At 41.1% G+C, this 17383-nt stretch overlaps 2 protein-coding genes across 2 annotated transcripts in view; one reads left to right on the top strand and one right to left on the bottom strand.

Annotated features, from left to right (window-relative positions):
* The window catches only part of tmem8b (transmembrane protein 8B), a gene marked incomplete at its 5' end in the record, with an annotated part of 51430 nt that extends 47818 nt beyond the window's left edge, over positions 1-3612 (top strand). The window contains one exon of the mRNA XM_080532686.1: positions 2325-3612. Within this exon, the coding sequence (XP_080388812.1) occupies positions 2325-2660 (336 nt within the window). The 3' untranslated portion in view covers positions 2661-3612. The remainder of the gene's footprint in view (positions 1-2324) is intronic.
* Positions 3613-9728: 6116 nt separating this feature from the next.
* Positions 9729-14284, bottom strand: ggt6 (gamma-glutamyltransferase 6; the record flags this gene model as incomplete). Its single annotated transcript, XM_080531524.1, has 3 exons — positions 9729-10996; positions 13698-13811; positions 13948-14284. The coding sequence occupies 3 exons, from the start codon at positions 14282-14284 to the stop codon at positions 9729-9731; spliced, it is 1719 nt and encodes a 572-aa protein (XP_080387650.1).
* Positions 14285-17383: the final 3099 nt, after the last annotated feature.

Here is a 17383-nt window from a genome sequence, read left to right as displayed (position 1 = left end):
TTGAGGATATCTAACAGTTCACTGTGCATTAGCACAAATTGTTTCCACAGAACAAATGACATAATGACCAAGATTGGGGTCAGTTCGACAAATCAGATTTAGGAGTTCCACAGATGAATCCTGGGAATTCAGACTCAATAAAATAAAATAAAATCTATATAATCCAATTCCCAAATCAATATTCTCCCACAATTCCCTCAATTGAATTCCCTAGAACAATTCACTCTCAAGAGTTTTCAGCCTCTCAAACCAAGCCCATATCCAGATCCCAGAAAAACTCACTTTACATTTTCAAAATGGATAGAAAATTAACCAAATGAACATAAATAGAAGTGTATGTGTACCCATATTAACAAAATGTATGTGATGTAATGTATTTATAATTATTTGATCAATGACTAGTTATACCATTCAAAAAAATGTACCTCTATATAATAAATATTGTAATTATAATTCATGAATTGTCAAATTATATTTAGATTGGAATTGATCTCAACCCTAGTAACGGTTCAAATTAGCAAGTGCATATTTACACACAATTGCTTTTTTAATTTTTATTTAATCAGTGCTGTGTGCTTTTACATTTATCTTACCTTACTCAAAAGCACTACTTTAGATTAGCATCCAGATTGACTGTCTGTATAATAAAAGCAGGAACTGTGGAGGGATTAGCTCCCCACCAATGTTTCCATTGGATAGGTATTAGCCAGTGGCGGGCGGTGCATTTCACACCTAGGCCTTCAGTGATGTCCGACACATTCCTACCTGAATTATTCTACCTCTTAATACCATCGTTATGACGCCATGGCTCTAGAAACTAGACAGAAACACAGTATAACCGGGCGTTGCATCACCTTAACATAGTCAGACAAGTACAACAGAGTTATATTAATATTTCCGAAGCATTTTTAATCAATAAATCCGCATTTACAATGAAGAGTGTTAAACTAACATCTTTAAGATCGCTACATTACCCACGTCTGTCGTCTCGTCCACCATAATAGCGACAAAGGGTGCCTTTTTAATCTCCATTTTGATCTCTTCTCCCATCACTTTAGCAATAGCAAAAATCAGGTCGTTTTGTATTTTGCCTGACGTCCCAGTAAACACTTTGTTTGTGGACAGGTGGTAATGTAAATCTGGGTTGTTTTCAGCCAGAAAAGAAAGAAGCTCAACGTAGTTTCCTCTGTTTGTGGACTCGGCGCTTTTATCGTGTCCCCTAAATGAAAGTTATTGTTTACCCAAAAACAGGACACAATCGATCAGTATTATCGATCAGTCAACGAAAGCTTTCGTTGTTGAGCTCAGTCCGTTTCCCTGCGCACTTTCAAAAGTTTCACATCTACCGGCATAGTTACGCATCTCAATAGTGAATATCAATAGTGCGTATCAATAGTGCGTATCAATAGTGCGTATCCAATCAAAAGACGTGCTGGGTGCTGACATCATTGAGCCTTACAGCAGGCGCCGTTGTTGCTTTTGCTCGCATCTACGTAGGTTTACTAGGTACGCCACAGGTTTTCTCGTTCCAACGTTAAGTTACAGGTCGTATCCGCGGCACCGTTTAGCGTGCAGGCGGGCAGATTTTGGAGCCCCCTAGCAACACATTTTGATTGGATAAAAGCTCTAACATAAAGGCCAGCCCTCCAAATCTCAATCGGAGACTGGAAGCAGCGCAACCAAGAGGAAAGCTATGAAATGAAGAGAATAGACTATGGGGAATCATTAATACATATTTGTGGAAAAAATATATTAAAATAAAATGTATATTCTGATGATGTTTAGGCCAGCAGAGAAGGCCTTGCTGGCCCTGACGGAACACCACTGGTATTAGCATATTGATTTCTCCTGGCCAGTATGACTACTCTGTTGTCAAATTGTACCTCTTAACAGAAAGCTGCAAATCAAATCTGTAGCAAATACTTATTATTACCTGTTCACTTCACAGGTCAGGATCTTATCTCATTGGTCTGGATAGCTGATTTTCGTGAGGGAAGCTAGCTAAACAAACAGCTCATTGTAATGGCAATTTTAACTCTTGGCTGCAGGGGGTTTAATGTGTCACTACTTTAACGTTAATAGGAGGATTCTAATCATACAAGCAAATAAAGTAAAACTGAAACCTGTTGAAAAGTGTGAAAATCTGTTGCTAACTGTCAAAGTGTGGAGGCACATGCAGTGCCACCTTGAGGATATGCTTTGAATTGCATATTGATAATGTGACAGGTCAGGTGGGTCAAGAATGTCTTAGCTACTTATGCACCATGCTGTGATGATCTGTATAACTGCGATTGTGTCTGACTGTCCCTCCGCCTTTCCCTCAGACCGTGCGCACCATCCGCCGGAGGCGTTGCTACCCTCCGACCTGGAAGCGCTGGGTCTTCTTCCTTTTCCCGGGCACCATGATTGCAACTTCGGCCGTGGCCCTGTACGCCTTTGTGGAGACAGAGGAGAACTACTTCTACATCCACAGCATCTGGCACATGCTAATCGCAGGCAGCGTGGGCTTCCTGCTGCCCCCTCGTGCCAAGCCTGACGCCAAGGTCACCCCCCTGAAGCGCCGGAGGGGCTGCGGCTACCAGCTGTGTGTGAACGAGCATGAGGAGATGGGTCTGGTGGACCCAGCCATCATCTCCATCAACAGCATCTGCACCAGCTGATAACTCAGGTCCTCCACTTTACAGACACTCCATTGCCTTCTTTCACTTGGGAAATTAAAAACATGGGAAAAAAAAGCCAGAGAACTTAAACCGTAATGTAAATACTTAAAGTAGGCAACACACTTGAGTTTTTTTGTTATCGTCATGATTATTCTTATCAATACTACTGTAAATATTATTCTATTGATATTGTTCGAGTTGTTCTGATGAATTGTGAGTGTACAGTAAGACACTGTTGTTTGTGGATACTGTACTTTTAAAAGTCGAAAGCTGAAACACTGCTGCTACATGACGGTGACTGTAGAATTAGTTATGTGAGTAAGTTCCCACTGGGCAAAGACTCGACATAAACATGATATCAACATCCACTTTAGGTTGATACTTGATTTAGTTGTCAACACAGATGCATTCCACTTAAAATTAAACAAACATTGAAAACCGGTCATTGATTTTTAGTTGAAATCAATGTTAAGTGTAAATGGGATAAACATGTATTTCATTGGCAACGTTTTTTGCAAATCCAACCAAAAAAAACATGGAACTTAAACGTCATACGGGTTGACATGTGACGTTGAGGAAATGTTCATTCTATGTGTTTTTGCCTGGTGGGTAATAGTGGCATTTCTTGAAAAGACTAATGTGAATTGCTTGGATACAGAAAGAAAAAATGTAACAAGGACGGACACAGCTTTTATTCTTTTCTTTCTGAATATATCTTTTGCACTGAGACACAAAAATGTTATTCTGTACATTTTTATAAATACATGTATAAAGCCGAATGGCATCACAAAGTAAAAATGTAAAATCTAGTTGTTGTGGAATGTCTGACTGTTTTTTGGATTGCAATGTATTGCCTTTACATGAATATGCTGATTGTTCATAGCAAGGGCGATAAAGAGGGGCAGCTGCAACTACAAGGGAGGGAGGCTGGATTTCGAGACCTCATATAAAGACCTCAAATTACCTGTTGTTTCTGCCAGGACCTGTCCACCACTGGAACACTGAATTCATAACAAATAAATGTTTTTTTTTTCTGTACCCAAAGGCTATGCATTTTTTTCCATGATTCTAAATGTAAAATGTGTGGTGAAAAATAACACAAGAAGACATCATATTTAAATTCCTGGCGTAAAGGAAGACAGTGGTCCCCTGACACATCCAAACATATTGTTGAGATGAGAGGCTGCCAACAGGGTCCTCTAAGGAATACGACCGAAAATAAATCATTTCTCAACATAGAGTGACTGCATAATACCAGGGCTGTGTTCAGATTCCTCAGGAGATGCAGCCTTTTTTCTAATGTTGTGACTTTTCCTTGACCTTGTGTGAAAACATCACAGACTTCATGGTAAGGATGGCAGGAAAAGCTGCATGGAAAAAGCAGCATCGTTTACTCCCATGTCACCGAACTGTGACTGGTTTATGAATACATTTCATTTAAAATGCTCATAAAACCTTCAATATGTACTATATGTATAACATATTGCACAATATATTGTTTTGACAGTAGTCGTTCGTGGTATTCAGCAGGTGGGTTCAGCAGGTTAAACAGTGAGCAGATGCATCCATATAAACCCAGCCATGTGTTGGCTACTCACACATTGTGAGTACAGATTTTTCAGACTGCACTGACTGGGTAATATGATAGGTTTGTTACCCAAGTTCTTGTACATTGCAAGGTGCACACGAATATCAACTATGTGATGGTATAGTGGACCTATAATTGGCTTAACGTTTCAGCCCGTCTAATCATTATCAGAGCAATACATTGTGTTGCGAAATCTCCTCAAACATTTATGCACAAGTTACTAGCCTACATCCCCCGTAAAAGGTGGCTTAACTAATTAAGTCAAGAACTAATTAGTCAAGAACATATGAGTCACCAACGGCAACGAGGAAGGTAAGGTATGCAACCCAGGGCCTCCCTAAGGTGGACGACATCAGCAGCACCTTTTCCCCTCCTCCTACTAACGATGCTAACACCCCTTCCAAACTCTCTCCTCGACACTCGGTCTCTGGCTTGTCATCTTTTTCCCCCCTCTCCCCCGATGAGATTCTCACACTTATCACATCAAAGCGGGCAACCACATGCCCTCTCGATCCCATCCCCTCCCCTCTTCTCCAATCCATTTCCGCCGACATCCTTCCTTACCTTACCACCCTAATCAACTCCTCCCTATCCACAGGATATGTCCCAGCAGCCTTCAAAATAGCCAGAGTCAAGCCTCTCCTCAAGAAACCTACCCTTGACCCATCATCTGTCCACAATTACAGACCTGTATTCCTTCTCTCCTTCCCTTCCAAAACCCTTGAACGCGCGGCATCTAAACAACTGACTGACTATCTCCGGAAGATGGAACACTTCCCCACCAATCCGGCTTCAAGGCTGGGCACTCCACTGAGACTGCGCTCCTTGCTGTCACGGAAGCCCTCCACTCTGCTCAAGCTTCCTCCCTCTCCTCTGTTCTCATTCTCCTTGACCTGTCTGCTACCTTCGACACAGTCAATCACCAGATCCTTCTCTCCATCCTCTCAGAACTGGGCATCTCTGGCACCGCACACTCCTGGTTTTCTTCCTACCTGGCGGGCCGCTCCTACCAGGTGACCTGGAGTGAATCACTGTCTTCTCCACGAACCCTCTCCACTGGGGTACCCCAGGGTTCTGTCCTAGGGTCCCTACTTTTCTCTCTCTACACCAAGTCTCTTGGCTCGGTAATCTCTTCACATGGGCTCTCCTACCACAGCTACGCAGACAACACTCAACTCTTCCTGTCCTTCCCCCCGTCTGATGTACACGTGGCAACCCGTATCTCTGCATGTCTCGCTGACATTTCAACATGGATGGCTGACCACCATCTCAAGCTCAATCTTAACAAGACCGAGTTCCTCTTCATCCCCGGGAAAGCCTGCCCTCTCCAAGACTTCTCTATCACAGTGGAGAACTCTACTGTAACCCCCTCCCTGACAGCCAAGAACCTTGGAGTGATCCTGGACAACCGACTATCCTGTGCAGAGAACATTGTAGCCACGGCTCGCTCCTGCAGATTCTTCCTCTACAACATCAGAAGGATACGACTATTCCTTACCAGAGAGGCAGCGCAACTCTTGACCAAGGCACTGGTCATCTCCCGCCTGGATTACTGCAACGTACTCCTGGCTGGGCTCCCTGCCTCCGCCATTAGACCTCTGCAGCTCATCCAGAACGCTGCTGCCCGGCTGGTATTCAACCTCCCCAAATACTCTCATGTCACCCCTCTCCTTCGCACCCTGCACTGGCTCCCGATAGTAGCTTGCATCAGATTCAAGACCCTGGTGCTTGCATATCAGGCAGCTAAAGGGACAGCCCCTGCCTACCTGAAGGAAATGGTAACCCCCCAAACTCCAGCCCGCTCACTCCGCTCCTCCACCTCGGCTGGCCGACTGGCCCCACCACCTCTGCACAGCAGTCGTGCTGCCCGATCACGTCTCTTCACAACACTGGCTCCCCGCTGGTGGAATGAGCTCCCAACGGCTGTCAGAACGGCAGAGTCACTACCCATCTTCCGTCGTAGACTGAAGACCCATCTCTTCAGGTTACACCTTAACTGCTCCTCCTGAGACATCTTCTGCCCCTCAGCACTACGTCTCCTAAAGACACCCGCTTTCCCCTCTACTGTGTCCCTAAGAACTTCTATTGACCCCCTTGTACTGTTTCTCTGTTCCTCCAGTATTAAAAAATAAATAAAAAAAGAATTTGGTTTTAGAAGAAGGTGATAGAAGAATGTTTTTCCTTCTATTAATGGCCCCGGGCCTGAGCTAGATTACTCTTCCTGCCACGAATGGTGGACTGATGATTCACATGCTTAGCATTCAAATGTATTGATTGTAAGTCGCTTTGGAATAAGGCGTCTGCTAAATGCCAAAAATGAAAATGAAATGAAATATGGAAAGAATACCAAGTTTAATAACTATGTTTTACTATACATATACACCTAATAGTGTAAAATGTATAAAGTGTAAAAATTGCCAATATGTGTTGATTTTTCCTTATTACTGTGGAGGAGTGCAATCATCCAATCCACCAAGCAACTCAAAACGAGAGTAAATACCAACAGAAGAATATTGCAGGGGATTTTGCAGGGGATTGCAGGGGATTTTGGCAAAAGAATCTGGGCCGCTACCCACACGTTTAGCTGTGTTGCTCATTCCACGAATGCATGCAGGCTTTCCAACAATATTAAATACAATACCAATTGGTATTATTAAAGGGGAGGAATAATCGACCAAAATAACGTTTCCGAACCTTTTTTGAGGAGTTTACAAAGTTTAGCCTTGCTGGGGGCGACTCTTCTACTGAACCTCAACAATATATAATTCACTGAAGTGTTTGCAGCCAAAATCACCTACAAGTTCCCAAGTCATTTAAAAACGTATTTGTATAACATTTTCACTCTAAAACAAAACAGACACTTGCTTTCTGTTTTCTCTTTCTACCAAGGACCAGAGGCAATATCCATTGAGAGATGTTAATGTGAAAGTTAACTCACCAAGACATTCTGACGCTGCCCATCCTTCATGACTATTGGAGGGTAGCGAACGGAGCAGCCTTGGTTGCTTATAAAAAGATGGACATGTGTTCTGGATGGTCCTGCTGAGGCTCACTTTCTGTCCTCCCAAAAGCCTCCATTTCCTTGTGATCAAAGCTTGACAGTGCTACAATGACGGACCTCAAAGGAGGATAATTAGTTCTGTAATACATGACAGTCTGTTTTGTCATTTATCTGCCTTGTAATATGACAGTGACAAATTCCTTCAAGTACTGGATATACAATTTCAACATCCTATGCACAGTATGTTTTTTGAGTCAATGCCTAGGCTTGGAGAAAGCACTGTGACTGTATTAAATGGGATGAATTATGCCAGAATAACACATGGTCTTAAACATTGATATTGCTAACAACTGGTATTTCTGTGCCTTTTAAGTGGAGGTGAAATCAAAGCTGGTACCTATTTTGTATTCATGGATTCTAGGGTAACACATCTAAAGGGATTATTACTTTAACAAACCATGACCTACTGCAAAAAAAACAAATTCAGGCAGAATTATTTCCATGAAGTCTTTGCCTAGGTAAATCCTGCCGTTTGAGTTTGAGTAGGCTGGAAATGGATCTCATGGAGCTGGCATCACTATTCTCCTGCCAAAACACGTTTCCTAATTGCTACTGATTGACATGATTATGATGACATTTGCATACATTTACAGCATTTAGAAAGGAAATCTTACATTCTGCACCTTTAAAGATTAGACAATAGTCAACAGCTTTAATTAATGTTGGTATCTCCAGGTGGCTTCCTTAAAAAAAAAAAAGGCAAATAAAAAGTACATCAAGAACACAGCTGTAGATACGTCACAAGTTCTGGGTGTCATTGACACCTTATATAGGGGGATTACTCATAATTCACAGCTCAACAACAGAACTAGACATTGAGCAGGAATCTGTAACCCCAACTGCAGGACATCAAGTGTTATTAAAGGCTTATATTTACCAGAGGAAAACATTTGTGGGCGCATACATCAGTGGGGCTTTGATCATTTGTTAGTACAAGGCAGCTGAAAATAGACTCCAGGCGCTCAGTGTTGGATTTAAAAAGCTTGTAGAAAAAAGGTTTAAAATGTGTAGTCAGCATCTGAGCAATGCTTGCAATCCCTTTCAATTAGAGAAGGGTTTGTGTGATCAGCTACTGGAGTACGCCCTCCAGGATGCTAAAATTGAGGTGTCTCATGGTGCTTGAATTTCTGGCATGTGTCTTAACTCTGAAATGCAAAGAGACTGTAGGGGAGAACAGAGGCTGCACTGCCCACTCGAGGTAAAAGTATACTGTTGTGGTAATTATTTAAGGACAGCTTGGCCCTGTAGCCTCAAACAGTTGTCCTAGTAGCTGGTAGCTTGTATACCTTATACAAGTTACCAGCTCCCACACGGGCGTAGAGTTGGTAAAGTCTGCAAAGTCTGCATTGTGATTTCTACATTTCATTAAAGTAAAAGCTCAAATGATGTACTATATAACTTCTTATAATCAAACACAGGTTGACAGAGCGATGCTCCAATGAAAACTGTGAAACAGGAGAATTCATTCCTGTTTCAGCCTTCACTACTATATATACAGTATATTCACTACTATACTTACTTCACTTGGTATAACATATTGTCATGGCTATGTACAGAATAGGTTTCATATGCACATACAACTCAGTCTCATTAAAGATTACATGTTAAGATAGGCAATTGTGTCAAAAAACGATTGATATATTGTGATTGGAATAATGTTTTTTATATATATATATATATATATATACAGTATATATAAAATGTTTTCAACTCCTTAGTACATTTGAGAGGTATATCATACTGTATCAAACCTAATTACTACTTGCTATGATTTTTGACTGCTTTGGGTTCATTTGAGGCCAATATACTCAACTGCTATTTGTTTACTGCAATATGAAAAGTGTTGTAATGTATAACAAAAACTGATCATAATCTGACATTACGAATAATCATGACTTCATTTCCTTAACATATTGCAGATCTTGTTGTACCGTCTGCTTTAAAATAATACTTCAATCACATCACAAAATACACATTTTCTTGCAGGATATACAAATCATATTTGCATACAGTTTACATAATGGAACAGAGTTGACTCTTGGAAATCAAAAATCACAAGCAGGTCCCTATCTCTGGTTGCGCTCTGATGTCAAGATGCCATGTATCAAATCTTATCGGTGCGTGATAGACCGCTCAATGATCGCTGAAGGCAATGTGTTACTGTTGTGATAAACTGACAGCAGTGCGACACCAGGTTTTTTACTAACACCAAACCACAAGAGCATTTTCTTGTACTGAAATGCCATAATGTTAACTGCTTGATCTCAGACAGTATTTTACCAAGTGAAAAAACAGTTTTTGTGCACTTTTTGTGCACATTGCACATTTGCAGAAACAACAGACAGCTATAAACAGCATGTAAAATGACGTTTTTAAGGTTTTCACTGACAGTTGAAAGCAGTCTTTTAGTATTTTGTTTCTAGTAGCCATCAGTGTTGGCTTTGGAGGCAGGAGCACCATAGGCCCCAACATGGCCTGAGTGTAGCTGCAGCATCACAGATAGGGAGTTGTGGGCACACTCATCCACCCCCTCCCGCTCCCTTTCCCCCTCCTGCAACAGCCTGTAGACATCTGAGCCGTTGAACACAAACGAGATACATCCTAACAGAGACCCGGAGTCTCCCATTCCTATGTGTAAAAGAGGGCTAGTCGAGGCCTCCCGATTGGACTTTCCCTGGTCTATCTTCATTAAAAGCAGTTGGGCAGCCACGGTTGGAACAGAGAATCCTCCAGTCACCGCGATGGCCTGTATTTCCTGGTCAGCTTCATCATCATCCTGATCATTTCTTAGCTTTATTAGCAGAGGGAAACTCAACAGAGGAACCTTTGAGTTGGAACTGGCTTTCACATCACTGAGGAGAACACCACTTGAGGGTAAGAGTCTCATAGCTCCAAATGAACTATTGAGCGAAGCAGAGATGACTAACATATCCCCCCGGTGGTCCAGCACGCCCACATGGCTGCTGCTGGCTGGGTTCAGGGCCAATAGATCTGTGAGGCTCAGGCTTTCAGTGGCCAGGGTTTTATTGTACACTTCTTTGGCTATGGTTAAGAGCCTGATGTATGAGGAGACGCTGCTGTTACCATCTCCATCGCCGTTAAGTGAGAGCCTCTGCTCCCTCGCTTTGTCTAACACACCTGATAGGATCTTCCCCCCGAGCGGCCAAGCGGGAGAGAAGATGGTGCATTTCTCTTTCTCCACAATATGGGGGTCATTGATTTCCCCGCCACAGCGGCGAACGCCCCTGACAAAATCCGTCCTCTCTAGCAGGGGAAGGTCCTCGGCCAATTTCAGGGCAAGGCTTTCAGGGAAATTCGAGTAATTTAGGCTGATGTTTAGCAGAAGCTCTGACAGATTCTGGTTGGTGGCATGGGAGCCCAAGGATTTCACCCTGCCCTTTGTATCGCAAAACAGATCACAGAGTTTTGATTGAAGTATGTTCGCCTGGTGGGTTTCCAGCGCCCTTGAGAGAATCTCATCGACTTGGAACCCATTCTTTGCTAGTTTGATGGCCCCCTGGAACAACTTCTTCCAATCTGATCGTCCAAATCGGGAGTGCATCAATTTGAGGCCCTGAAGGGACGCTGGTATGCCATAATGACTTGAAGACGCTTTTGGGAGTGTAGATTGTATGGTCTTTGTGGATCCGGATGTGTGGTTGTAGAAAATGGCTGAGAATACTCCACCTTCAAAACAAACATTTTGATTAAACCATAGTAAACATCACAAGGGCCAAAGGAGGATTTGCAGAGGATTTGCACTGGTGTGAGCTTGCACACTTCACTTGTCGACATCTTCTTTTTGTATTTTGTCCAACCTTATATACCTGTTATTAAACAACCGGATAGAACCTTGCACCAGTACAAACACTTAATTCATCTGGCCAATAGTGTTTTAGTGGCACAATCACTAAAAAGTTTCTAAAATTACCTGAATAGACCTTTTATTTATACACGTATATTAGCATTTAAATTGCCTGCTCATATTCATTATCTGTATTTGTACCATGTACAGTAAGTCCCATTTGCTGCCTCTCAGCCACCTTGTGTGGGATGATAATAGGGATAACTACTGAAAGCAATTAAGACATGCATTTAACTGTTCAATTCTTTCAAATATGAATGTTTGGTAACCAAAGGTTCTTTAATGGAAGTGAACTTGCATTACAAAAATTAACAGAGCTGAACCTGTTTGACTAGAGGTCAACATTATTATATTCATATCCCTAATGGTTTTATACCATTCATTGGGCATGGAAGAGTGGACCCTAAATGCATAATAATCATGTGAATACACCCACAATAAAACACAATCTAAAAGAGAAATTATATTTCCATCAGTCTAGCAGCACATAGTCATAGTGACATGACTGATAGAATACATTATGAAATTGGACAGGGGACTATGATTCGATCTCTGTCCATTCGTCCATTCGTATGTCACATGCCTTTTCTCCAACACCACTGGGTTTTTGATGAAACTTGATTTTGGTGAAAGCCTTATGGCTTTGAGAATAATATTTTGAGAAATCAACGCAAAGCCCTAAGAAGCAAGAATGATCAACTGATCAAATAAGCACTACAGTGACTTAAATAAAAAAGGGTTAGGGTTAAAAATGGGTTAAAATAAAATAAGATTCAACAATAAGAGCAACAATCAAAGTCTAGGAGGAAGAGTAGGCCAGCCGATAAATCTTAAGCTTCAGTTGCCTTCAGTCTGAACAGCTCTTAGATTGTCAGAAAGAGTTCCAAAGGCATGATGCATGGGAGGAAAGGGCACGGCCCCCCATTGTGCCTGATAGTAACCTAATGGCGGCCAAATCATTTTTCTCTTTGGTCACAGACGGTGATCGCATCAAGAGAGAAATTCTCCTTGTTCGCAACGGGGACACATCACTGTAAAACAGAGACAACCAGACCGCCTTAGTAAAAAGGTTTAGGAGTCTAGTCTGGTCTGAGACGTCTTGTTTCATTCACAGGCTTCATTCCATCACTCTCCTTTTATAGAGGGGGACAGCACGTTTACTGTACACTTGTTTTAGCTTTGAGCAAATAATTATACTTCAACATTTTACTGTTGCAGACAGTTTTTCTACAGTGTCAGTGTGTCCAATGAGCTCGGCCATGTAAACATTCGCTTTTCAGCTGAGGAGTGCAGGCCGATCTCTATCCGCTCACAATCTTATTTCCCTGCTCAATCAAACACATTCCTATTGGTGGTATGATATATATTATATATAACTGACAAATAGTCTAATGAGAGTTGAAGTTCATATTTCCTCCTTACTGACGTCATCTGTCAAACAGCATATGCATTTTCTATTGGTTAAGCACAGCTAGCTAGAGATACACTTTATCAGAAAATGTAGCCATCTACTGTACCGAGAAACCTTGTTGCTATGTGGCCAAGTGCCATTTGCCTATACTGTAGTAGGTACATTGTTCTGTGTTACTTATGAGCAAAAACGTGAATGAGCTGACATTATCATATGAAACATGCAGAGTGACCCGTTGTCCTACATTATGTATATGACATGTTCTGCAAAACACATTTCTGCAGAAGCAAGGAACCACCTTACTTTAGCACCTTACTTTATACACAAACAACACATAAACTAAGCTTTTTGCCACACCCTCACAAACAGGAGTGAAAGTGTGAAAGCTCAAGCAGAGAAAAAAAGCTCCTCAAGTGTATTGAAAATAGATTCAAGGAGTAATTAAAATACTTTTTAAAAAACGAATATATTTATGTTTTTCTATACTTACTTTAAGTACACTAAAGTTGTACTGACTTTTACTCAGAGTATACTTTAATTTCATGCCCTTAAATTTGTGCTTTAGTATACTTGCAAAACATTTACTAGAATTGAATGTATATATATACCAAACCAATATGTACACAAATACCATCAAATAAAAGCTGAGAATGTATTCATTAACTTCATAGTAATTATTTGATTTCTGATCCAAACTTTTGGAGTATAGAGCCACATACAAAATGTAAAGCCATAATTTCCTCCACAAACAGGTTAAAAGAAAAGCCAATAAAGTAACTATTTTTTGTCACCGCTCCCTAAGCCTTACAACAAACATGTTGTCTATTGTTCTCTGTGTAGCTATGCATCCGTATATGTTGTACATTCCAGCAGCGTTAGTGTCTTTAAACCAACAAATATTCATTTACATAAAATTGCCTTACCAAGTAGGGAAATAATGGTCCCAGACTATGAAAAGGTGTCCTTTCAACAGGGTCTAGGGAATGTTCAATAGGATGAAGGAAAACTAGCACCAGCACACATTCCTTCTCAGTATACTTCCTTGATTTGCGTGTTATAACAACTATAATTGTTATAATATAATTTACTTTTTGCCATTTATGTGTACTGACCTACACTTGACGTATGTGGATGAATGACTCCAAGACAGAGAAGAGCAGCTACCCCAGCATCGACCACATTACCACCATCTTGGAGCAGCTCCTTGCCAATTCTGGAACAGACAGCTGTAAGAGAACAATGACATACATGTACGACATCTACAGATAGTCACCTAGAAAAACAATTATTCAATAAATGGAACAACAAAATCAACAAAATGTGTCATTTTCAAAAGATGGGTAAATAATCCAACTAGAGCACCTGAATCTGTAAGAACGACAGCATGATGATACAGGCTGGAGTGCATGTGCTCATGCATGTGGTCCTGGTCTGAGTGGTTGTGGTCATGTTCATCTTGACTGTGGTGATCATGGTGATGTCTCTCTTCATTACCATAGTTTTCTTGTTCATCTTCATGATCATCATCATCATCATCATCATCATCATTTGCTCCATCATGGTGATGGTGACTGTGCCCCTTCTTGCTTTCAAGTATCCCAGAGTGCTCATGGTCTGGTGCATGTCCTTCCTTTGGCCTACATCCATACCAATCACAGAGCAGGAACCCCACAGCAATAGCTAGGAGAATCAATGCCATAACCAGGTTGAAGCATGCCTTCCTTCTCGCTGTTCTGACTTCACGGTTACGCAAGGAGGTCCTGAAATTTAGCAAGAATACCAATCACATACAAGGATAGATAAGGGAAAGGAGCACAGCGGCGTCTATGAAGCTATTACAAAAGGAGAAATTGTATTTGGAAAAGAGACAAATGCAGAGAACAAGATCAAGCAATTTTACCAGTTGTATTTAGATTGTGATTATGAGACACGTGGATAAATGTGGCCTGTCCTCTCTCTTGCTGCAAAAAAAATGTTGGCTATAGTTTTCAGGCTTTATGGGTGGGCTTTGAGTGGCCATCGGGCTGGAAGTTTTAGCTACACCTGCCAACCCTGCCTGGAATAGAAAATCAATTCACCCAAACCTTGTGGGCTGTAATGTCTGCGGGGAGAGGCTAAACAGTGAACAGCAAAGGAAAAGAGTTTCCATTAAATCTTTGTTAGTGTGATTACAGTAGGCATTTAGCCTTGTATTTACGGTAATATACACATAGCCTTCATCTTTAATGTGAAGCCTTATGACAAAGTCTTTTTTACACATTTCATAGGCCTACACACAAAATTATGATAAGAATAATGATTTACCTTTACCGGTCCTAAGGTAGAGGTGCCGCTAATGAGAATTATAGGCTATAGCAAGGTTTGCAAATTGGAGCAAATAACACCAATGACAATATGCTGTTAATTATGATGTAGCCTTTATTACATGTAATGCGCACTTAAAAGTGTTGTTTAACTTACGCGTTTAAACAAATTGTGACTTCATTCCCCTCGCCCCCAGTCTCGTTTCCCGCATCATCTTGATTTAGGCATATATCACCCTCATCAGCTGGTAGTTTCTCATATCGAACAGTGCTGTGTGCCATCTCTGCGAGTTTTGCGTTTGTTTCAAACAATCTCAGCGTTTGTCAATTAAAAATCCTTAAAAGAGATACGCATTATAATAAATCCGAAATTTGACGATATACTTCGCCACTTCCTGTTTTTTGCAGGTAACTCTCTCCACCCAGCACCACTTGCGCATTTGTTTTAAGAAACAAGGATGACAGGTTTGACAAGGGCGGTTGACCGAGTTTTCAGTCATCCTGATCCTGCCCTACTGGATATCAGTTTATAACCAGATCAACGCATTCCTTGAACTTGGCTATGCAAGGTGTAGCAGAGGACTTGGCTATGCAAGGTGTAGCAGAGGACTTGGCTATGCAAGGTGTAGCAGGGAACTACAAGGTGTAGCAGAGGACTGCGTGTGTGGTGAGCGGCATCGCTGTCACTTTCCCCCTGCGCTGCGCCAAACTCGCACTTTTTAAATTATGCGCTAGTAGATTACTGTATGTAGTATATTCACGAATATACATACGGATGCAGCAGTGGTGCCGTTCAAGATCAGGAACATTATTTTGTTTTAATAAAGTACCCATCATGTATAGTTTTGCATATATATATATATATATATATATATATATATTGTATATATATATATATATATATATATATATATATATATACTGTATATGCATAGATATACTTTAAATGCTTTATCAATGATGTTTACTTTAAAAGTGACCCATCCACAAGTCATTCCACAAAGAGCATCTGTTGTAGAGAAAGGACCTTGTTTACTTTATGACATTTATAGGGGAATTTGCAGTCAAGCAGAATGTACTTGGATGTAATATTCCCACTGTGCAGCCTTTAACCCAAACCTTCGGTGTTGAAAATATGCAGACTTGGATAGAATATCTATATCAGCTCTAAATGTCACTCACCTGACTATGTTATGTGTTGGCAGACATCTCTCTTTTTACCTTTCATGCTAGCAATCCCTGTTATGTTGTGGATATGGCTTGTGTGTGTGTCAGTGTGTTTTGGGACTGCAGCTAAAAGGATGATACCAGAAGGATTGACTTTGATCATTATGTGTCTGCCAGGTTGTGGAGCTTCAGTGACACTATAAGATATTCAGTCAACCTAATACCGTCCCTTGTGAGGTGTGTGAGGTGTTTTGGATTCATAAAATACAGACACTGCCAGTAGAATGCCACCAAGCCACCTGAGAGGCAGCATTTATGACATCTTCATACAGAACTGAGTCCTTGAGAAATTTGAAATCTCTTCTTGTGAAATGTCAGGAGATGCATACCCACCCCCTAAAACCTTCAGATATTTCTCATTGAAGTATTCTTTACATAACTGAACATGCAACCAACAGCTACTTCCCCCAGGCGATCAGGCTCGAACAAGCCCACTGTAGACAATTTACTTTCATCCCTAAGCACACCGCATGTATACAGACTACCTAAACCTTAAGCTCACAGCCACTGTACTACTTGAACTATCTATTTTGTTACCAGTTGTACTGCTAATTGTATCCTGGCTCATTTGTCATGTCCTATATACTATTGTCACTTTTTAAATCTTGAATTATGCCTATTGCCTTATTGTTTGTGTTTCAATGTCAGAAACCGAAGCCTAAGAATGTTACTCTCTTACACGCGGAATGTGACGTAACAATAAAACTTGAAACATGCCAGAGGGTGTTTTGATAAGCATATTAAATGATTTGCTACATTGATTGTTTGACATTATCTATTGTGTTAGTGGCCTTGAAATACTGAACAAGTGGCATTAGAAGATATATAGTTACAGTAATATTTCTGTGCCAGATGTATACAACTTTGCTTAAATTCAACACTAAAAAGCTATGTATGGACAAAGGTAAAAACATGCATACGCAGAATTTTGTTGAGATGTATAAACGTTGTGTATGTATGCCACCAGTATGCATGTTTCTCATTATAAATCACATTAATTGTGAAATTGTGAGCATATGAACAAGCTTTATGTCCACACCCTGTCAATTCTCACAGACTCACACTTAGCTACATTGTTTTTGAAAACGGCCATAGAAATGGCAAAAGTGAGGCCTTCCAGGGCCACTCTATCCACAGGAACGCATCAAGTGTGACGTACTTTGGAGAGGGACTGTGTCTAGGTGACTCTCCTGGGGTGTACTTCCCAGAGGGGCGTGTCCAGGGTACCGCACTCTACAGTGGGAAGGCACCCAGGGGCCTCTGGGTTG

Source organism: Nansenia antarctica (assembly GCF_963989245.1).
Source record: "Nansenia antarctica genome assembly, chromosome: 5".
NCBI lineage: Eukaryota > Metazoa > Chordata > Actinopteri > Argentiniformes > Microstomatidae > Nansenia > Nansenia antarctica.
This window is presented reverse-complemented; position numbering and strand designations above follow the sequence as displayed.